General features: G+C 43.2%; 1 protein-coding gene across 2 annotated transcripts in view; it reads right to left on the bottom strand.

Moving 5' to 3' along the window:
- Positions 1 to 2,134: 2,134 nt before the first annotated feature.
- SLC7A10 (solute carrier family 7 member 10) overlaps positions 2,135 to 23,481 on the bottom strand; it is a 46,649-nt gene continuing 25,302 nt past the window's right edge. Inside the window, exons 2-11 of one of the 2 annotated variants that reach the window (XM_003757186.2) lie at positions 16,284 to 16,488; positions 12,800 to 12,951; positions 10,957 to 11,082; positions 10,670 to 10,823; positions 8,013 to 8,136; positions 7,784 to 7,887; positions 7,213 to 7,309; positions 5,458 to 5,607; positions 3,909 to 4,086; positions 2,135 to 2,480 (exon numbers count right to left, since the gene is read on the bottom strand). In XM_003757186.2, the coding sequence (XP_003757234.1) occupies positions 2,350 to 2,480; positions 3,909 to 4,086; positions 5,458 to 5,607; positions 7,213 to 7,309; positions 7,784 to 7,887; positions 8,013 to 8,136; positions 10,670 to 10,823; positions 10,957 to 11,082; positions 12,800 to 12,951; positions 16,284 to 16,488 (1,421 nt within the window). In that variant the 3' untranslated portion in view covers positions 2,135 to 2,349. The remainder of the gene's footprint in view (positions 2,481 to 3,908; positions 4,087 to 5,457; positions 5,608 to 7,212; positions 7,310 to 7,783; positions 7,888 to 8,012; positions 8,137 to 10,669; positions 10,824 to 10,956; positions 11,083 to 12,799; positions 12,952 to 16,283; positions 16,489 to 23,481) is intronic. The other variant, XM_031954378.1, reaches the window with a different exon arrangement.

The following is a 23,481-nucleotide window of genomic DNA, read 5'->3' as shown; positions in this document are numbered from 1 at the left end:
GTGATGGGCATGGTGACAGACACAAGTGTCGCTGCCAGCTTTCTGAAAACCTCCCTAACCTGTGCGGTTTCCAGGAAGAGTCATACTAGGGGAGGGACAACGGGCCCCGTTCCAGGCGAGTTGGACCCTGGTTTAGAGCATCCCCCAAGAAGCGGGATGCCTGAGTGAGGTTACTTGTGTAAAGTATGAGCTTGGCTCTCTCTCTCCTCAGAAGAGGGGTAAGAACATTTCCCTTGGGGACTATCAGGGTGTTCCCCCATAGTCTTTCACTTTGCAGGCAGAGAAGCAAGATTAGGCTCACGGCCAAGACGAGTCTCAGTGAGCTTCTCTACCCAATTAGACTGGAATGGCCAGGGCTGTGATGTGGGGCACAAAATTCGGAGGGACACACCGACAAATTCCCGGGAACTTCCCCGGTGGCAGTGCTGCTGGATACAGGGAGTGAAAGTGTTTGTGGAGCCAGGATGGGGACGGGGGCTTCAGGGGGAGAACTCTGTGTCCCATGGCCACTCTCAGCTTCTATTCTTTGTCCCTGACTGTCACTGCCCTGGAGGAGGCAGAATCCTGAGCTGTCTCGGCTGGGCAGTCCCCAGGCCTCAGACAACATCACACCTGTGATTACACAAGCACTCACATGTTCTCGCTGAAGCCAGTTTGCTGTTTGACACTTAAATCCTGTTCCCTTCCACTTTCCTCCCCCCGTCAGGATTCCAGAGCCTGAAGTTTTCATTTGCTGTAAACAAGCCCTCTTCAGTTGGCGAGGCAGCTGCCGGGCAGGCCTCTCTGTTCCCCAGCACCCCCAGCCCGGGTACGTGTGGTCAGGGAGGGCTCAGGTCATAAAGCGTTATTGGGAAGGAAAGCCCGGGAGGGGGACAAGCTCACCGGTTCCCGCAGGCTGCTGGGCCCTCCTCAGGGCCAACTGGGTCCTGGAAGCCCCGCCCTCACCACCTCTTCCCTCCATTGGAGAGCTAACCCAGTGGGAGGAGAGACCCGTCAGCATGCAGGGGTCAGGGCAGTGTTTGCACATACCCTTGGTCTGGATACAGCCGGTGACGGGTGACTGCTATGGCTCCCAAGGCCTTAGGACTAAAGCTGCCCTCCTGCCTACAGAGCCATGACAAGGTGGAGGAAGTCCCTTAGCTCTAGGGTGGCAAAAGTCATTATCATCAGGGTGCCATGAAGGCAGCCCAAATTCTGGTGGGTTCTTTCCCTGGGCTGCAGTGACTTTGCCTACACTAAGACTAACAGCCCCAAAGTACAGAGGGCAGGGCCCCTCCAGATCAGTGGTCATCCAGATGAACAGCTATGGTGCTAACTCTAAACCTTGATTCTATTTGGGCCACTCCTAACACTTCCATCTGGTCCTGGTCCCTCCCTTTTAGTGCATAAATCAGCCTCAGTTCCAGCTTTTTTTGGTCCCATTTTTATAGAGGAACCATTGTCAGTGACAGAAGGATGGGGCAGCCCCCGAATCTTTTCAAGCAGAAGCTTTTGCTACTTCTGTCTCTCAGAGAAGGCTTTTTTGTTAATCCCAGGCCCATCTAGGACAGAAGAGAAATGCAAGAGAATCATCCCAATCCTCCCTCCAGCGCTAGCCTATTGTGATCCCTGTTCCTAGTTCTTCCTCCTGCTGCCTTTTCCTGGCATCATTTGTTTCTTGTTCCAAGCCAAGTGCAAACAGGGGCCAAAAATAAGGGAAAGACAAGGATATTCCATTTTTCTTGAAAAGGTATATGAGAAAAGAATGGGGTCCTCATAATCAGAATACAGGATCCTCTTCGGTATAAGTAACTGGTGATTCTTCAATTCTTAAGGTTAAGCTACTAAAATATTCATTTTTTTGGCATAAAAGTGGAACTTTCTCAAACTTGCTTACTGATCATATGCCCTCAGCTATTGCCATGCAGGACATGGACCATGAACCATGAACTTCTTATATGGAAGTACAAATCCAGCATATGTGACATGGCAGTTCTATTTCTTTCCCCGCTTTCTGAGGTGTGAAGTTCTCAGGCAAAGGTACGGGCCTTCATTCCCAGTCTGGCTGGCCCATCAGGACTAGAGCTGGGCCATCTGGCCTCTATCCATTTTATGCTTCTAAATCAACCTTACTGATGGACTGAACCAAGTGTCATAATTAGCCAATTGGATCCTTGTTTTATTTATAGACTTCCTGCTGCCTGCATAGCTAAGGTGGCCTGATTAGGGGTGGGGGCTGGTTGTTGTTTGAGGGGCTTTGCTATTAAAAGTGTCTAAAAAACATCTTTTTTTCCCCAAGAAAACTTTTTCAAAAAACAAAAACATAACATATAAACAAAAAAAAAATCTACTTGAGTCTTGATAAGCATCTCATTGTGTCTTCAAAATCTTTTCACTTCCAGGGAGGGTGGGGTGAGGACAGGGACCATTTTCCTCTTCAGGGGCATCACTCTGAGGGTATACCACGAAGCACAACTTCTGGCCCCACCACGTAATGGACTCTAAGGGCAGACAGAAGCCATTAGGCAAGAGCTGCAACTGGGCGCCCTGCTGTGCAAATCACTTTATGGTTTACAGATGACTGAAAAGTGGTGACCCAGCCCTCTGGATTCCCAGAAGAAACCTGTCCAGTTCCATCTACCCAATAGCACAACCCCAAAGCTATTTATATCTGTCCCTTGGAACACACCCCCATTCCCATACCTGCTGGTCTCTGAGGTCACAGATTCACAGACTGTCAGAGCTGGGAGGGACCTTAAAGGTCATCTCATTCAACCCCCTCACTTTACATGTGGTGAAGAAGGCCCAGAGAAGGGAAGGGACTTGCTGAAAGTCACATAGGAAGTTAGTGGCAGGGCCAGGACTGGAATCCAGTTCTCCTGACTCCTGGCCCAGAGCTTTTCCCTCTGTACAGTATTATCTATACTAAGATTTGGTCAACTCTTGCCTACCTTGCTCCCTATTTTATTTTCTTTCTTTTGCCCTTTTTTCCTCCATTTCCTTTCCTCCCTTTTTTCTTCTCTTCATCCTGCTTTTCTTTCTCTTTTTTAATTTCCCTCCTTTTTCTCCCTTTTCCCTCCCTTCTTTCTTCTCTTCCTTCTTTTCTTTCCCCTCCTTTTCTTCCTTTCTTCTTTACTTTCTTCTTGCCTTCCTCCTTTCCTTCCTTCCTTCATTCCCATCCTTTTTTCTTCCCTCCTTTCTTATCCTCCTTTTGACTTTTACTTTCTTCTTCTTTCCTTCCTTATGCCCTTTTTTCTTTCCCCCTCACTTCTTTCCTCTCTACTTCCTTTCCTTTTTTGTTCTTTTCCTCCTTCCCTTCCTTTCTTCCTTCATCCCCTTCTTTCTTACCCTCCTTTTTCCTCTTTCCTCTCCACTTCCCTCCCTCCCCTTCCTTCTTTTCTTTTCTCCCTTCCTTTTTCCTTTCCTTTGTTCTTCCTTTCCTTTCTTCCTCTTTACTCTCTAGCTTTCTCTTTTCTTTTCTTCTTTTTCTCCACTCTCTTCTTTCTGGGTTGACTAGGGAAAGGAAGTGTGATTGGACACAGTCCTCTAGTCAGTATAATGGACAGCCAAGAGCTTAGGGGCCCAGAAATGTACTTTGAAGATAAACTTTCCAAGGCCTGAAGAACTCTTGTTTCCTGTGGAGTTTCTTAGCCTTTAGTCTGCTGTGTTGGCTTTTTTTTTCCTTTCTCCTACAGGGCAGTAAATAGCTCCACAGTACAGTGGAAATAGGGCCACTTCTGGAGTCAGAGAACTTGGGTTCCGATCTTGATCCTGACAGCTTACTCCCTGTGTGACATTGGGCAAGTCACTTAACCCCCCTGGGCCTCGGTTCCCTCATTTGTGAAGGAGGAAGTTGGCCTGGAGGCCCGAGGCCCCTCCAGCTCTAGTTGCAGACCTGCTGGCAGCCCCCAGCCACAGCCCCCACTCACCTAAGAGCCTATGCACACACTTTGGTTTGTTTCTCCAGGACACCCCCAGGAAGAACACCGGGACACCCGTGAGGATGATGATGAGGCCGATGCCACAGACTACAGGCTCTGAATAAAAGCTGAAGATCAGCAGAAATGCCCAAAAGATCAAGTAGGTGATGGGGATGAGGAGGTTCACCTGTGGGGAGAGCAAGAGCAGGGCTGAGGGGGCCGGCTCTCCCAGCAGGCACAGGCCCCACCAGCCAGCCAGCAGTTACTAAGCACCCAGCGAGCACCACACCCCGAGCCAGAAACCAGCCCTGCTCTCTGCCCGGTCTTCCAAGCCCCTAGTCCTTCGGCTTCCATCTTCCCTTTCCAGCCCCGATGAGGGAAGAGGCTTGGTTTTTGGAGTGAATCAATGAAAGGCATTTATTAAGGGCTCTATGCCAAGCTCTGAGCTCGGTGCTGGAAATACAAAGCGAAAATGCGAGGCAGAGCCTGCTTTCGAGGAGCTCGTGCTGTACCGGGGGGACAGTGTGGAGAATACTCAGCCACGTGGTACCCGGGATGCCAAAAGGGACAAGGAAAGCACTCAAAGATGCTCTGGTCCACGGCTGTGGCAGCTGGGGGACCTGCAGGGTGCACCAAGGGGCCTCAGACACTTGCTAGCTGCGGACTCTGGCCAAGTCAGTTACTTCAAGTGAGGCAACAGTTGCGAGGGCTAAGTATGTGCAGGGCACACAGGAGAGCCGCAAAAGGCTTAGCGGGGTCCCGCCCGTGGGTGAAAGAGACGACTTTGGTGGGTAATGTGGTTTTCGTGTGTGTGTTTATTTCCAAATGGCTCTGCAGAGCCAGCAGCAATGTTACTGCACTGAGCGCTGTCCCCAACGCGACGCTCCTCAGGAGACACTATTCCTTTGGATGCACAAATTCTGGGATGTTCTTGGGGAGAAAATTGCATTGTTCTGCTGGGTCCTGCTCAGCCTGTGAGGAGGCCACTAGGTGGCGCAGGAGATAAAGAGAGCCGGAAAGAGGAATAAGACAGAGGAGTTTGAATACCGCAGACATTTAGCAGCTCTGTGAGTCTGAACAAGTCACTTAGCTCCCTTTATCTCAGTTTCCTCATCTGTAAAATAGGGATGATAACAGAGCCTATCTAATAAAATTATTGTGAGAACCTAATAATAGTGATTATTATAATAGCTAGTATTTATATAGCTTTGCAAAGCACTATATAAATACTATTATTTTTTCCTCACAACCTTGCTATTGTTATCATCCTCATCTCACAGATAAGGACGCTGAGATCATTAAAAAAATGTCTTGCCCAAGGTCACACAGCTGGTGAGTTATCCAAACTCCTATTTGAACACAGGTCTTTCTGATTCCATTTCCAGCCCTCTCTCCAATGTGCTGCCTGCCTGGAGATAATAATGCAAATCTTAAGGTGCTGTGTAATTTTGAGTTATTATTACTGTTGTTTTGGTCTCTCGGCTACCTGAACTACAGGACCCTGGGGACACTTCTGCCTGTCAGACTGAGTTCAAGCATGAGGTTGAATGATGCTCACTTTAATAGGTCTGAAGAGCTTGGGTCTCTTCCATCGAAGTACGATCAAGCCGATAATGGTCACTCCGTAACAGAGGTAGTTGATGAAAGACACGTAATTAATCAGTGTATATGTGTCTCCCACTAGCATGATCACTGCTGTGGCTCCACACTGGAAGAGAAGAGGGGGGGTCAGCTGTTATTGTATCTGAATGCCTAGTGACAAAGAGCTCGGGCTGCCTTCAGTGCTCTCATACACATGTATACACATAGACCCATTTAGGACTCAGAGTGCCTTCACTACTGAAACTTAAGCCTTACAGTCATTCCTTGCTAAGCTGGACCCAAGGAAAATGAGGGTTAATGCAGTTTGGGACTATTATAAAGTTAGATTCTTCCTCAGATCCTCCTGGCCAGTGTAAAGATGAGACAAGGATGTTTGAGAAAGATGCACATCTTAAGGGTAGGAGGGCTTAGAGGAAGACCCTGGGTTGTATTGGAGGGAGAACTAGGTAAGGCCTAAGGGGTTTGAGAGACGGGAACAAGCTGACCCTGATTTTCATCAGAGAGGGAGAAGATACCAAGGAGGAGGGGCAGGGAAAGGAGGGGAAAAGTTGACAACCCACATAGTTTCTCAAAATTCCTCTCAGGATGAGTAAGAAAGGCATGGTCCTCTTTCTTTATTGTGGCTGGATGTCTGTGGGGAGCTGGGAGAAGTAGGAAGCAGGAGATGGCTCTTATCCCAAAGGGAGGAGAACATTCCCTATCTGGCTCACAGCGCATAGGATTGCTTTGAGAATCAGAGTGCTCAGGACAGCATAAAAGGCAATGGGGGCAAGAAATAGTTTATGCCAGGAGGCTCTTGGGAAAATGAGGTGGGAGAAGGAAGGAAAGTGGAGTAGAGATTTAATGTGCTTATCAGATTTGGCTCTGCAGCACTTTGGGAAACTGTTTTCTGGGAATCTTCTTCTCAGTCCCTCATCTGATCAGTGGGAGTAAATCTAAGATGCAAAGAACTCATTCTTTTATCTAATCTTGCATATGGTGTTTTATGGGAAGCTGAGTGAGATACAGCTTTTTGTTTTTGTTTATTTCCAAAGTTTGATTTAACTATCTTGTTCCTTCAACCTTTACTTTACATGTGTATTTTTAAGGAAAGTCTCACTTTTCATGGCTACCCTGTAGGAACCCTCAGACTCATTCCAAACTGCTATAGTTGCCCCTTAGTCAGGTTATCTCTTCCACCAATGCCTGATCTCATATGATGAGCCCAAACCAACCCCAGGAGGCTGTATATATGTGTGAGTGTGTGTCTCTGTGTGACTCTGTTCTCATACATGGCTTTTAAGTTAAAAATATTGCTCCAGACACTCCTCCCAGATCAGGTTTGCAATGGAGACCATTTGGACTGCTGAATTTGTTGGGTGATCAGGGTAGTATGAGGGAAACTCACAGGGGAATATTTTCTCTGCCTCTGAAAAGTTGAACCTTAGAGTCTTACTTTAAAAAAAAAAAAACATTGAAAAATGACCCTTTCATAGGAACTTTGCAGATTGCCTACTTCATCTAATCTATGTATCACAGCCAGATGTATACTAGCAAAGTAAAGTGAGGCTAATTATTCGGGCGATTCAAACAAGTTGATTTTCATCACTCCTGAGCTTCTCCTGGCCCTGGCTTTGCAATTAAGGGGATATAGGAAGTCAGCAAGGCCCAGCTGAGCCCTGGAATCTCCTTGAGCAGGGGGTCAGGGACAATCAGGGATAGCTAGACTTACACAGACGAGAAGTGCAGGGATGGGGGTGCAGTGTTGGACATGAATCATGGCCAGCAGGCTGGGAAGGTGACCTTCACGGGCTCCAGAAAAGCATAATCTGGAAGGAAGAAATACCAATCTGGGGCCTGGATAAGCTCTGCATTGGATGCATCAGACAATGGGGAACAGATGGCAGTATTATGGAACATGGAACTGGGCCCTAGATTTCTCACCCTTCCTGGTGCCTTATTGGTCGGGTGTCTAAGATACTGGTTTGGTTGACCTGTGACCAGTGGTTAGATGATCCCTTCAACACCCCCACCCCCACTTTTCTCTGTATCACTGAGGGAAACTCTTCTGATGTGTCTTAACACCTTCCCCTCAGCTAGGGTGCAATCCAATAGCCCAAGTGTCCGCAAAGTTCTTCCCTTTCTCTACCCTGATTCCCTCTTGCTTTGTTTTCAGTGGAATTGGGAAGTTCAATGTTAATGTCAAAGGAGGACTCATCCTGTCTCTCACCTCCCTTGGAGGCCTTTATCCCTTCTCAGTCCCCCTGGCCATCACCCTTTCTTGATAGATAGAGGTTGCTCACCTGGAAGAGGTGAAAAGATATCCATTGATTCCTCCGAAAGTGGAGAGGGCGACCGAGACAGGCATGATCCAAGAGAAATAGCCCAGGAGCTTCTCTCCAAATGTCTACAGCGATGGAAGGCAGAGGGAGTGAGAAGGCTGGCCTGCCGGGAACGCTGGGGTCGGGGTGGGCTGGGGGAGAGGGGGAGCAGCAGAGCAGGCCTTGGGAGGGGGGCGGCCACGGCACTTACCACAGCCACAGCATTGGAAGAGAGGAGCTCCTGTGGGGACATGGCAGTGAAGTACGCCACATTGGTGAATGTGTACACGAAGGTCACCAGGGGGATGGAGATGAAGATGGCCCGAGGTAGATTCCTGTGGAGAGAATAAGGCTTTGCTGGGATGGGTACTTGGGAGAGGGAAAGAACTGAGCCTTGGGCAGGACTAGTGGCAGGACATGGCTTTTGATTCTCCATGGTCCCTTCCAATGTTGAAGGAGAACGGGGTAAAAGAAGGGAAGAAGGGCAGAAGTCAGAGCTAAGAGCAATGGGTATAAATTTAAGTAGTAAGTAGTACAGTGGCTAGGATGCCAGGAGTCAGGAAGACCTGAATTAAAATCCTGCTTCATATACTCACTGGCTATGTAACTCTGGGCAAATCAATCAACCTGCTTACCTCAGTTTCCTCCTCTGTAAAATGGGGGTATTAATAGCACCTACCTCCCCAGGGTAGTTACAAGGATTGAATGAGGTAACAAATAAATAGTATTTTGCAAACCTCAAAATGCTATAGCAATACCAGCTATTATTATTATTGTTATTTAGGCTAGACAGAAGGAAAGTCTTCCTAGCATTTGCAGCTATCTAGAAGTGGGAGTAGGCTATTTTGAAGGCAGAGGATTCTTTGTTACTTGAGATCTTAAAGCCAAAGCTAGCTAGATGGTCACTTATCAGGTATAGTTGGAGCATATTCCTGGTCAGGCATGAGTTGAGGCCATGTAATAGTAGTAGTTAAGGCTACATGGCTTCTGAGAAGCTGATCCAGGGAAATCAGTGAATTCCTATCTCACCACTAGTGAGTTCTGAGTCACATCATGGACCGAAATGACCTGCAAGGTGCAAAAGACCCCCTTTGTTTCTCCATCCCTCCCCTAGATCAGCAAAGGCCTGAATAATTCATATTCTGGATCTTCAGAACTCCAGATAATGGAGAGCTGGTGGTCCTCTCTGCCTGGTGCTCAGGATGGCTGCAGACTAAGAGGAATTGGGTCTGGGCTCAAGTTCCCTCTTTTCTGTCCAGTTAATATCAGGTTCTACCTTCATTTACTTTTTGGGCAACAATGCAACTATCTAGGTTTTTATCTTGTTTGCTTTTGCAACTGACTTCTCTCCATTTTACCTACAGTAAGAGCCAACATCCAGCTTCTTCCTGCTTCAGCTGATTAACAGGGAAAGAGAATTCCCCAAATTTGGAGCCACATGGGGCTGGGAAGGTTGCTCTGGGGTCTCACAGCTGCATGGGGCTTGAAAATTTCCAAGGCATCTTAAATTGTGATCTGGTTTGAGCTTCACAGCAGCTTTTGCTCTGCCCGTGACCAGCTGTATGATCCCAAGCAAATATTTAACCTCTCTTGGCCTTAGTTCCAACATCTGAAGAGTAAGGGAGTTGGGCGAGATGGGTTATAAGGTCCCATCCTGCTCAAATGTTCTTTGATTCTAAGTCCTGTGAGACAGTCAGGGCAGAGATTCACAGAATCATACAGTCTCAGAATTGGGAGGGGTCTTAAAGCTTGTCTAGTCCCACCTCCTGCTCACTGTCGGACACCAGGCTCTGAACACTTTTTTTTAAATGAGGGGAAAATTGTTACTTCATAAGACAAGTTATTCTGTTGCTAAATAACTCCATCTTTTTTCCCCTTAGACCATGTTAAAATGAACTTCTCTGTGATTGGTCTTGGTTCTATTCCCCTGGGGCAAAGCAGAAAAAATATTATCATTCTTCTTCTTGACAATCCTTTAAGTAGGGATAGATAGCTCTTCTCTTCTTCAGGTTAAACTTCCCAATCCTTTCTTCTGATCCGCATATTATCTCCATTTTACAGATGAGGAAACTAAGACTGGAAGTTAAATGACTTGCCTCAAATCACTCAGCAATATAATAAGTACTGGTCATTTATTCTGGATGTAAGAGCAAGAAAACAGGTTTTCCAACTCCTAGGTGCGAATTCTATTTGCTAGAATTCAGAGGGTTCTTTGGAAAATCCATTCTTGCCTCCTGTCAACCTCTCAGAAGAGAAACTCCCTGAGGGTGGGTTTTTACCCACAGAGCGGATGTTTGTTTCAGACCTTCTTTCCTACTTAAAGAAAAAGAATGATAATAATAGTTGACATAATTTACATACAGGTTGTCTCAAGCTATTAAAACTTGCACTACGACTTTTGGGATACCCTGTATATTTCTTTATTTGAGCACCACCATAACTCTTTATGGTGAATAATTCTATAGGAATCATGACCCCATTTTTCAAGTGAAGAAACTGAGGCTTTACAACAATTAAATCACAAGTGTGATTGTCCATGGTCATACAGCTCATAGGTGTTGATTCTGAGATTCAAACTCAGATCTTATGACTCCAAGTTTAAGGTAATAGTTCTCATTGATAATTAGGGCAGAGACCTCAAAGACACAGCCTTCTCTTTCCCTTGGGAAAGCAGCTGTTGACCCTGATCCACTTGGGCTGGTATCCTGCATCAGTAGCCGTGTCTCTGACTCCCCTCCCATTCCTCTCGCCCTGGAGAGTGCTTCACATTTAGCATCATTCCTCCATAAGGTTGTGGAGAGAAGCGGCCCTTGAGTTCCAGAGCCAGAGACCCCATCAGCCCCCAGATTCCTGCCAATGCTCACTTACTTGCGGGGATCCACCAGCTCTTCTGTAACATAGTTGAGGAAGTTCCAGCCACTGAATGCAAAGGATGCCTGCAGGAAAGCAAGCGCCAGGTGCCCCACTGTAGGTGTCATCCAGAAGCTAAATGCGTTTCTGGGCATCAATTCCTCATAGTTGCCTGTGGAGGCCAGATGGAAAACAGGATGATGGACGTCTCCAACCCCAAGGACCCATTCCTGGTAAAGCAGCCTCCTCTGGGTCCAGGAACCAGGCCCGCCCGCCAGCTCAGGCCCCCCATCCCATGTCGGTACCCTGGAAGATCTGGACAAAGCCAACGGTGATGATAAGGGCGAGTGCCAGCAACTTCCCTCCAGTGAAGATGTCTTGGATCCGTGTGGCCCACCGGACGCTGGAGCCATTCACAAATGTGAGGAGCACTGGGCATAAGGAAAGGAGTGTTACTGGAACAGAGGAGCACAAGACACCATGTCCTACAGACATAGCCATAAACTCAGGGGGCAAAATTCCTCCCCAGATCCCTTGTGTTATCTGTGCACTAGGGGACATTTGGATAAATCCAAACAACAAAATCTACTTCTGAAAAAAGTGAGCATAAACTGATTTAATTTTAATGGCTAGGGAGTGAGGGCTGGGTAATAGGCAGGCTGCTTCTTAGATCATTTGATTGGCATATAGATAGTCAAATATATAGTTGGCTTTTATGTGAGATGGAATTAAAAAGGGTAGTCTTGAGGCTGTGTGCCATTTGTTGTATTCTATGTATATTCCCACAATTCATGGGGAAGTCTGAAAGTGAAGGCAAAGAAAGTGTCTGGGAGTGGGGTTCTCATATTCAGAAGGGGGACACTTTATATAGTCAAACTCCTGTCAGAATTTAATTGCCTCTAATAATCTCCTCTAACCATGTTCACAGTATCACAGGCAGGCTCCCCTGCTGCTCCCCCCAAAACATTTAAGTGCCTTCTTTGTTCCCAGAGGTGAGAGACACAGAGAGAAAAGAACAGGGAAGTGTGGTACAATGGTAACAGAGGAGATTTAGTGTGAGGAGAATAAAAGATTTGATCTGGAGTCTCATCTCTGACACATAATAGCAGTGTGATCTTAGGCATGTCACTTCTCCCAGGCAACTCAGTAGATGCAGATCTGTGGTTTTTTTTGTTTTTGTTTTTTTTCCCTCATCAGAAATTCCCCTTTCAATGAGATCACAAGACTGGTCTAAACTGTGGGGATAGCAAGTCTGAAATCAAAACCGTCTTTACCCTCAATTAGCTTACATTCTACAGAGGGGGATACAATATTTCAATGGATAAACATAATTTGAGGAAGAGAAGACCAATAGCTATGTTGGGGAGGATCCTAAGGGTCTAATGTCCAACTTGCTGCCCAGCCCAAGGGGTTTTCCCCATCACTTACTGTTTCTAATAGAAACTTCCCTTCTCCCCATCCCTCTCCCTCACCGCTGACCCTTCATAGGAGGGGAAGGGCACAGGACACTCTCATCCAGTTTCTGCCCACCTTTCTGTCCCAGAGGCAGACAACACCCTGGGAGGTTTTTTTCTTTAGACTGAGAAACAAGGCTGGAGAAGATGGATAAAATCACATACATAGGGAGTTCTTCCATCTGGGAACATCTCTCAAACACAGTTTTCCTTGTGGAAAAGCCAAAGGGCTATTTATGGCTGAAGATCAGCTGAATCCTTGTCATCCTACCTAGCCCAGAACCATTCTTCTTTTAGTCAGAGTAGTCCTGGGATATGAAAAGCTCTGACACCTAAACCACTTTTCTGGAAATGGGATGGAGGAATGAATGGGAGGAATTGGGTTAGATAGGGACTTACAAGGCAGAAATCTGGAGAATCATTTCCATTTAGAATGAATGCCAGGTGTCTTTATCAATATTAATACTTCCCCATTTTCTCTTATTTGAGGCTCAAAGTTGAAAAAAGAATATAGAGAAACATCTGACTCTGGATGCAAATAGATGATGCAAATAGAAAGGGAAAGAACCGTTGTGGGAGGAGTGCATGTAGGTGTGTCAAGAGAGCCCTGAAGCCTTTCCCAACAAACCATGAAGTGGGTTCCCTAGGCACTGTATGGATCAAGGAGGAGGGACATAAGATGGGTGGAACTTACATAGGCAAGCCATGGAGAGTACTCTGGATGCTGTGTAGGGTGGGATGCAGTTGGGAAATACAGGCTGGAGGACATAGTTGGAGAAGGTCAATGAGATGACGGCCAGGCTGGTAGGGTACATGATGAGCACTGCGCTCCAAAGCAGCAGGAAGCTGGAATTAGAGGAAAGAGAAGGTTGAGGGTCATCTGCCTGGACAACAGGGATTGCTGGGAATAAGAAGCCCCAAATCTAAAGGCCAAAATAAAAGCAAGAGTCATAAAAACTCATAACCCAGTCTCAGCCCTGGAGCCCAAAACCAAAGCCTAGAGGCTGGGCCTTTTTAAAAAGAGATTATAGGATCATATTTAAAGTTTGAAGAAACTTCAAGGTCATCAGCCCAACCCTTCATTTTCTGATGAAAAAAACTAGAACATAAAGTGAACACTTAAATGACTCACCTCGGATTATGCAACCAACCATTTACTATTCTAAGGCAGGTTTCCTGACTCCAAATCCATTACTGGCTATAATCAGGCTGGTCCAGGCTCTTTGATTAAAGTTGGTTGAACTTCCATTTTCATTCACTGTCTTTGACTTAAGCTCTGGCCCAAATCCCCTTCAATCACTTTCTTTCCGCTGGGAAAGAATTATAATAAGAGCCTCTAGTGTAGTGAAAAGAATTAGGCAACCTAAGGGTTATTTCTATGTTGCTTAACTTATATTTCACTTTCCACACCTATAGAATACTCTGTATCTTCCTTGTGGCTGGGAGAATTTTGAGTGAGATGATAACTTTCCCCTCAGGTTTTAGAATCTGTTTTTCTTCTTAAAAATGAGATAATGCTGATCAATAGTGTTTTCTTCACAGAACAGAAATACATCTAAAAATAAATTTAAAATTATTTATTATAACAAAGAATTGTGTGAGTGAATGGGTTCTACCACCTTGCATTTTACTTCATAGACTTACTATATATGACTATCAGGGAAAGATTTTCTATTTTCTGATGTGTATTTGTGATTATTTGATATGATTTTGTGGCTCCTTATCCCCACCCCCTTTTATTGCTAATTCTACTACAAAACTTCTGTAACTCATTTGTCTAGAATAACTCTTTCTAGAGAACTTACTAGGTGGGCTGAATTGCTGTGGGAGATTCAGAGAATTATTAAGGAATTAATTCTATACTTTTCTAAGAAAGATGCTAAATGGAACATCAAAACCTTTCCTTTATCTTGATATAAGGGAGAAAGTATTGGCTTGGGTTTATCAATGATTTTGTCTGTATCAATTATATTAAGATAAAGTGCTTATTTTAAAGAGATTTCTTTAGTTTATTATTTTTATTCTTCAAGTATCAAGTCTTTTTAAAAAATTAATCTATCCCCCCACTTAGAGCAAATTAAAAAATAAGCAATTCCAAACAAAATCCTACATTTTTACATAGTTCAGCAAAACAAATTTCCATGTTAGTATGTCCGCATTTTAAGTTCATCATCTCTCTGTCAGAAAATAAAGGGCATGGTTTATATTCATTCTTTTGGACTTTTGCTTTATCACTGTGTTGAATAGAATTCTAAAATCTTTCAAGTTGTTTTTCTCTATAATGTTGTTAGCATTATATAGATCCTTTTCCTAGTTTTGCCCATTTCTCTGAATCAGTTCATAAAGATCTTCTTTGGAAAGGTCCATTTCATACTTTTTCATGGGCACAATGATATTTCAGTACATCCATATACTATAATTTGTTTAGCCATTCCCAATAGGAACATAACCCCTTAGTTTCCAACTTTTGTCTCCCATGAAAAGAGTGATTATACATATTTTTGTACATATAAATGATTTTCCCTTTTGATCTCTTTTAGATATCGCCTGAATAGTGGTATAGCTAGGTCAAAGTGGATGTGCAGGTTAATAACTTTCAAGACATGGTGAGTGAAGTGATAACTTTAAAAGAGTTTTGGAAAATGTAAGATCTTGTGATGCTGTCACTTCAAAAGGAAATAAGGATTCACAGTAAGTACTTAAAACATAAAATGCTTTGGTCTTAGAGAACATGAGATCCTCCCCTTTACTTCATAGATAAGGAAATGGAGGTTTTCAGGGGGTTTAAGTTAGTCCTTTCTTAGAGAGGAAATTTACTCATTCTACCCTAGTACAATGCTTCAGTTCTGGTAGCTGCCTCCATATAATTAGCAATAGCTACTCAGGGTGGTGTGGGCAAAACAGCCTTTATTCCAGTATTGAGATCATTCCAAAGAAGCAAGATAGACTATTCAGTATTTGCATATGCTTTTTACATAGTGTAATACAGTGGATAAAGAAAAGAGTTGAAATATCATAAGGATGATCAACTATGAGGGACTTAGCTATTCTAATCCAGACAATGATCTAAGACAATTCCAAAGGACCCATAATGAAAAAGGCTATTCACCTCAAGAGAGAGAACTGATGAACGGTGAGTGCAATTAGAACATAGTTTTTTTTCTTTCTTTTGTAATATGGCTAATATGAAAATATATTTTGTATGACTTCATATGTATAATCAATATCATATTGCTTTCCTTCTCAAGAAGTAAGGAAGGGGCAAAAAAGAATTTGGAACTCAAAATTCTAAATAATGAATGTTAAATATTTTTACATGTAATTGGGAAATATTTTATGAAATAAAAATATATTAAAAAGAAAAGAGAAAAAAATCAAACTAGATGACCTGATTAGAATCTGGACTGACACATATTGACAGACCCTAGGTAAGTAATTGCTCAGTACTTCTGGCAATTTTCTAAGGCCATTGATTGAAAAAAAGGCTCTCATTTGTATAGATCAAGGAAATTTACTTACCCAGGGGATTTCCTGAAAGAAGTTCAGTTCTCAAACCCAATCTCTTTCAATCTTCACCCTCATATTATATATTTTAAAAAAGCAATGATAATAGTAAAACAAGGCTATTGTTTATGCATAAAGGTAATAATTTATTTGGTTATAAATCTCTTGCCTTCATGGGCTATGACTAGATCCTAAAATAGTTCAGTTAGAATAAGATAACAAATTTTTGAAAGTTTTGAGAGCATATTGGCTGCTTTGTCTTTAATTGTTACCAGCCTTCCCCAAGGGCCTTTGCAAAGGGAAAAGTCCTTTTGTAATGAGAATCAGACACTTATTCCAGATTTTTAAATTTTAAAAAATTAAAAATATTTTTAAAAATACAGATTTTTATATAGAGAGTTTGCGTCAAGTGAACTATTCCTGCTTACCCTTCTCCTCACCCAAAAGAGAAGAAGGCTCCCCCTTCCTCACTGGCATAGAAAAGCTCCCTAACAAAAGAGGGAGATGAGACTTAGTGAGGACAAGGGAATGGCTGTCCTTTGTCCGTTAAGTTTTGGGGTTTGGAAGCAAACATGCGCATGCACAGTCTGGGTATGTACAGCCAAGCTTGGGCCATATGATACACGCCCAGAGCCCTGGGTGGCCGGTTCCAGAATTCACTCCTTAGTACTCACCCTGCAAGGCCTCCGAAGATCTCGGTCACGTATGAGTAGTCACCTCCAGATTTGGGGATAGCCACTCCGAGCTCAGCATAGCACAAGGAGCCGAGGGCTGCGATTCCTCCACCTAGTACCCAGACCACAAGGGCGAGACCTACTGAGCCTGTGTGCTCTAACACACCTTTAGGGGAGATGAATATCCCAGAACCAATGATGTTACCTGTAAGGAAGGAAGGACAGCACAGAAACTCAGGATCCCAAAACCAAGCTTAGGCGCCCATGTTCCGGTTCTGGAAAAGGCAGCTCCACAGATAGTTCCAAACAGCAAACGATGCCCAAACCTTTCTCTTCTGCTTTAGGAAGTACAGGGTTTATTAGACTCGGATTCGGAGCCTTTCCAGAGCACAGCAAGACTCTGCCAGCTGGGCCATCAGGAGAGCTGGAGTCCAGCCCGGCTGAGAGGGATTGAGGATTCCCTGTGGCTAATCCTCATAGGACCCCTGGGACCTGAGCACAGCTCCTAGCCCATGCACAGCATTAAACAGGCAGTGGGAAGAAACGGCACTGCCTGGAAGTCAGGAGACTTGGATTCTGGTCTCAGTTTCACCACAGACCCATTGGGAAGCTGGAGAAAAATAATTTCCCCTAAGCCTCATAATTAGAAGAATATTTGCCTAAGAATTATAACAATCTTAGGATAACTAAGACTGTGATCCAGGGCACCAGAATCCAGGGGAGCCATACGTCTTCCCTGTAGCAAAATGCCCCCTTGCTTCATTGTCTTTTGCTAGCTCCAGCTACCAGAAGGTGCGAGCGTTATCATAGACTACTACCCCAGAGTCTTGTTGCCATGGTATATCTTCCCTCTTCCTCAGGGTGCAAGAACTGGACTCTTAAAACAGCTACTCTCTCTTCCAGGTGATTGCACCTCGAATCAGACCATCTTCTGTACCATATTCCCGGCTGAATCTGCACCTCACATAAGAACTCCTACTTATAATTCTGTCACAGACTCACTCTCTTAATGAATTGCACTTCAACCTTAGGTTCTTGGGTCAGTTTGCAATTTTATTTGTGTGGCATTCTCTATCCACCTGTTGTGAATGAGGTAATCAGATTTGAACTTAGAAGAGTAAGGATCATTTGGCTATTGGCCTTAGAGCTGGAAAAGACCTATCAAACCCTTCATTTTACAGGGGAGGAAATTTAGTCTGAGAGAGGGAAAAACGAATTGCCCATGATTATATAAAAAATAGCAGAATGGAAATTTGAACCAAGTTCTTTAACTTCAAATCAAGGGACTATTCCAGTCCACCATTCTGCTTCTCAATAAGGATTGTGAAAGCCACTTAGTAAACTGTCTAGTGTTTTGTAAACAAAGTAAGAACATTATTATTATTTACAGGGGAAGGGTCTGGCTTACTGAAGCTGCCAACTTGCTTGGCAATGCATTGGTTAGGATCTCTGAGCCAAGAAGTCTCCTGAGAGAATGAGTGATGTGTTTGCCCAAGTGCTTGAAATCTGCATAAGCCCAAAGGACCACCCTACCCCACCTCCTGTTTCTCCTCATCAGATCCAGCACATTCCCTGAAACTGCCTTTGCCCACTGATATGCAAACCCAGTACAGACTAGCTTTGGAAACTCATGGTCACAGCTCCTGAAGCAGATGAATCCTCTCACTCTGGAGCTCTTGTGGAGGATGCCCATTGAGATGATGGAAATGGGTGTAGAAAGTAGAGTTGAGAGATTTAATGGTTCCGTCATCTGATATTGAGCTGTTATTAACATACTGATTAGCAGACAACAAGTGTCTAGCAACTGAGTTAGTTAGGATTGGGAGAGGGATTTAGAGTAGGAGGCATGGGAAGTGTCAGAATGAGGGAGACAGAGAAATATGAATGAATATGTATGAATACAGAGAAGGGGAGGCCATTGTGGGCTTCTGTGATGAAGAAAGGTTCCTTAGAAGAGGTATCTGTCTCAGGACACCATTGATTTCTCCAACATCCAAGATGCTTCTGGAATGCTGCTGAGAAAACATTTTGTTCCACAATTTTGAAGAAGGTATAGACTTCAGCACAAGACAAAGCATTGGATTTAGGATCAGAGAACCTGGTTTTGAATTCTGGCTCTATTCCTATTACCTATATGGCTTAAAGGCAAAAATCTTCCTTTTCTTGGGTCTTGATTTCCTCATATGTAAAATGACAGGGGACAGAGATAGAGGATTCCTTGATTTTATGATCAGCACAGGGCTGTAATTCAAAGCTGGAATACATTCCTTTCCGGCCAGGAGATTGTCTATTTCTTCTCTGTCTGCTGGAATTCTGTTCATTCCTCAAAGTCCAGCTCTAGTAATACCTCAGCCATGAAGCCATCTTGAACTGAGCCCAGATCTGTGATGTTTCCCACCTCTGAACCAGTCATTAAAAAGCTGCCATGCAAGGAGCAAAGAGCTCAAGTTCCTTGAAAAGCAAGAAATATTAACTTCAAGTAACTGCAGCCTGGCACCAATATTGTATTTTCCTGAGAGTGTATTCAGATACAGTGTTCTGACAATTTGACTCAAATCAAAGTGGAAGTGTACCAGGTAGTGGAAATATAAAGACAGAAAAAAATCCTGGTTCTCAAAGAGCTTATATTCTACTGGTGGAGATAGCACTAGACATATAGATAAGTTAATATAGAATATTTATGAAGAGGGGTAGCTAGGTGGTGCAGTGAATAGAGCACCAGCTCTGGAGTCAGGAAGACTTGTGTTTAAATCTGGGCTCAGACACTTAACACTTTCTAGCTGTGTGACCCTGGGCAAGTAATTTAACCCCAATTGCCTCAGCAAAAAAAGAAATTTATGAAGAAAATATAACTGATTTGGAGAAAAATCACTTAACATGGGGAAGGGGTGTGTGTGTCAGAAACCCCTGGTTGTGTTGGTAGTAATACTTAAGCTGAGCCTTGAAAAAAGTTAGGGACTATAAAAGGCAGAGGAGAAAAAGGCAGAACATTTCAGGCCTGGGGGTGAGATGGGTCGAGGTAAGGAAAAGACAGTTTAAGCAAAGTATGGCTATGGGAGATGAAATGGCAGGCACAGAGAATAGCAAGTATTTGGCTGAGAGGTTGAGTTCATGAAGGGAAATAACGTGAAATCAGTCTGGAAAGACTGGCTAGGAACAGATTATTCAGGTTTTTAAATGTCATATGGAGGAATTGATACTTTATTCTAGAGACTATAGGGAAGATAAGAAATTTCTTGAGCAAGAAGAAACAGAATGGGCAGATGTGCTTTAAAAATATTTCTTTTGCAATTTTTTAGAGGATGAACTGGAAACAGGGGAGACAGGAGATAGTGACACCAATTAGGAGGCTACTGTAATCATCCAAGTCAAAAAGCTTAAAGTAGAGTGGCTAGTGAATAGAGAGAAAAGGAGGATTATATGGAGGTAGAATGTATAATATTTGTTAGCTAAGAGTAGTACAAAAGAGAGTGAGATAGTGGGGATCGAATGAAGTGATTAAGCAGGTTAACTGGAAGGATCACAGTGCCCTTGACAGAAATAGGGACATTTTGAAGAGGGGATTTTTTTAAAGGGGAAAGATAACGAGTTCTATTTTGAACATATTGAATTTGAGATACCAAATTTGGGATGTCAAATTGGAAATGTTCAATAGGCAGCTAGTGGTATGAGTTTGAAGCTCAGGAGAACATGAGGACTGATATGTAGATTCTGAAACCATCATATGTGGATTTTGAAGCCATCTATCTGAAGTTGATTACTGAATACAGGAGAGTTGATGAGATCACTGAGACAAAGCATGAGGACAACCCCCCACACAGTGAGGAGCAGAAGAGGGATAATGATACAGAAGAAGAAAATGAAGAGTAGACAGGTAGAAGGAAAAGTAGGAGAGAACAAACCACTTGTCCTTCAGCCCTTCCCTTCATTTCCCTCCTACTGAAACCTGAATTCTAACCCTGGAACCCTATAATATGATAGGTGAATTTCTGTCCTGCCTTATCTGGAATGGGGTCTCAGTGTTACTTCTTGACTATTTCCAAACCATGACTGTATACTGTCCCAGCTTCCATTTATGTTTGTTGTCTTCTTCATTAGAATATTTTTGAAGGCAGGAAGAAACTTGCCTGCTTGTAACTGCATTCCCAGGAATTAGCACAGTGCCCCATACATTGTAGGCACTTAATAAAAGCTTTAGCATTCATTCATTTAGGGTCATGAAAATCCAAGAAAAAAGGAGTAGTTAGGAGGAGGTAATAGCTCACAGTGTTAAATATTGCAGAGATAAGAGAGATAAAAACCAAGAAAAGGCATTGTATTTAGCAACTAAGAACTAAATCTTGAAGATGGTGGTTTCTGTTAAGTAATAAAGTCAGAGCTAGATTGAAAGGGGTTGGAAAGTGAGTGGGTGATAAGGCAGTGAAAGTCATGAATGTAAAGAATTTTTCCTAGAAATTTGACTATGAAAGAAAGGAAATGTACAGCTTGAGGAGGTGATAGGATCAAGTGAAGGTTTGATTTATTTAATTATTTTTAAAGGTTGGGGGAGATCTGATTGAATGTTTCTAGGGATCCAGGAAATAACCAGTGGATGAACAAAAGATTGAAAGTTAGTGCAAGGAAAGATTAATAGAAGCTCCAGAAGAAGATAAGAGGGAATAGGATGAAAGTCATAAAGATTGAACTTGGCAAAAAATGGCCACTTCTTTGTGTAATACTGATAAAAAAGAAAGAGTAAATAAAGAAAGATGCTGAAATGACTTAAGGTAAAGAACTGGGAAGAAAAAGGAATTCATGCTAGATAGCCATGAGATCCTAAGGTGAGACTCTAGTCACCTTCCAGTTCAATTTCCTACAGAAGCCAAATACTTGGAGATGAGAGAATCAATATAGACACATTTTTTTATTCTATCATCTTCCCACACCTGATTCTTGGTGACAATGGTGAAGATTTATGGAACTGTATCTCACTTTCACATGTTTGTTCTATCAGCATACACACCTAGGAAATATATTCTAAACTGTCAGGGAAACATCATAAGCACGAGCTTGGAGAGGTGAGAAACATAGTCAGATGAAAAACAGAGGAATTACTGGGTGAAAGCCCAGAGATGCTTCTGTGTTCTCTGTGTGTCTGTATTGTTGTATTTGCGTCTATGTTGTATGTCTTTGTGTTTTGGATTTTTTTGTGTGTAGTGAGAAGCATGAGAGTGTCACCACCTGCTGGTAGAACTTGGTAACCACACTCTCAGCTGTTTAGCCCTATTCTCTCAAAAAGACAATACTTTCTCCAAGAAAGCAAGGGTTGGGGAGCAGAATGAGGAGGGATTGTCATAGGACCATAAATGTAAAGCTGGAAGGAATAGTAGAAGGCATCTAGTGCAGTCCCTTTTTAGTCTAATCCCCTTTCCCATCCCCACCTCCACCCCATTTTACAGATAAGAAAACAGAGACCCAGAGGAAGTAATTTACTCAAGGTTTACAGAAAATGAGACAAAGCTAAAATTTGAACCCAAGTCTTTTGACTCCAAATTTAGCATTTTTCTTCTATACCATACTTATATGGAGGCATAATCTCCTTTGTTGAATTATTCTCTCATAGTTTGTTTTATTCTTCTACACAATAGTTTTTTAAATCAAAGATATCAATAATCCCCACCCCCCTCTAAACCCCAGGATGTAGACTAAATAGTCTTAAGTGCTTTCAATAGACTCTCTCCTAATTTTTAAGTCTTAAGTGCTTTCAATAGACTCTCTCCTAATTTTTAAGGACTGAACTGCTGGGAGTCAGGATGAGTCAATGCTTCATGGACACCTATAATCAAATTCTAGTATCTACTCAAGCTAGCAATTAATTATCCTTCAGGACAGGAATATAAACAGAACCAGGATTTGTGAATTTTTTAGTTGTTTTTCCTGCTGTGGACATTAACAAAAGTACAGAAAGCATCATCATCATTTATATTTATAGAGTTATGTCAGAACTGCATAGCGCTTTAGAACAGATTGTTATGTCAGACCTGGGAAAGTTCTTAGAACAGTGTCAAAACTAGGAGAGACCTCCGAACAAAGACTGGCATCCTGAGAAGGACCTTAGAACACAGCCTGTCAGAACTGGGAGAGTCCTGATAGACTACTGAAACCTAAATCCCTTAATTATAAATGGGAAAATGGATGTGGAGAGGGAAAGTGGGGAAGGGATGTGTTCAAGTTTGGACCCAGAATTAATAGGGGCCTCAATACCAGAACACAAGTCTCCTGACTTGCATTTCTAAGGTTCTTTCCACTGTTTTCCATCTGTTTTTCTGTTTAAATTCCATATGAATCTTTAAAACAACAGCGAGCTCAGGCACTTCTCAGAAGGGATGGGAGGGTAGTGCATTAATTTATGGAAATGACTATCTTATGGTTGAGTACCCCATAGAGATCTTCTAGGCCTCTCAGTGGGAATAGGAATGATGATGAGATGTATGCTGTTCTGAATGGTATATATAAACTTTCATTGGCTGGAAAAGCTGCTTTGTAGTCAAATTCTCCCAGAGTTCATATCAAAATATGACTGTAGGAGGGATGATGGCTCCTGTTTGTCCTACCTCTTCATCAGCGGAGTAGAAGTATTGAGTAGAGCAGGCGCTGAGCAGAACTGTGTTCCAGCCTTTGCTTTGAGGTACTGGAGTCCTATTCTTTGCTATGAAGAACTGTTAAAGGGAGCTTTGGATGATCTGGGGCCTCAGGAAAAGAAACCTCAGCATGCTTGAGCATGAGGGCAGAAGCTAGTAATTATTGGAATAAAATGAACTTGTGGCCTAACTTTAATTTAAACATTTATGTTAAATTCCTAACAAGTAAGAACAGGACCCTTGGTACAGCCCCATTGGGGGGTACCAAGTAGACCTAGAGAAGTAAGAATGTGTAATCGGATTAGGCCAGGCCTAGTCCTAAAGATTTTTTAAATGAGTTCCTTTAATTAATATTGACCAAGGGTCATTCTCATAATGAAATTGCCCACCCAGTAGTTAGGAAATTCCTGATCCCTGGAGGATGGAAGGTTTGAGTTTTGGGCTGCAAATCTACTAAGTATGGGTATGTTCCAGTGATGTAGGTAGTGGGACTGGGAGTAGGAGTGTTACATCAAAATGGAGAAATGAGGGAGTTGTGGTTTAGGGAGATCAGTAAGTGCCTTGGAAAAGCACAGAGA

The sequence above is a fragment of the Sarcophilus harrisii genome, chromosome 2 (genome assembly GCF_902635505.1).
Source record: "Sarcophilus harrisii chromosome 2, mSarHar1.11, whole genome shotgun sequence".
NCBI classification, from domain to species: Eukaryota; Metazoa; Chordata; class Mammalia; order Dasyuromorphia; family Dasyuridae; genus Sarcophilus; species Sarcophilus harrisii.
Note: the sequence above shows the minus strand (reverse complement) of the source record. Positions and strands in the feature narration are given on the sequence as shown.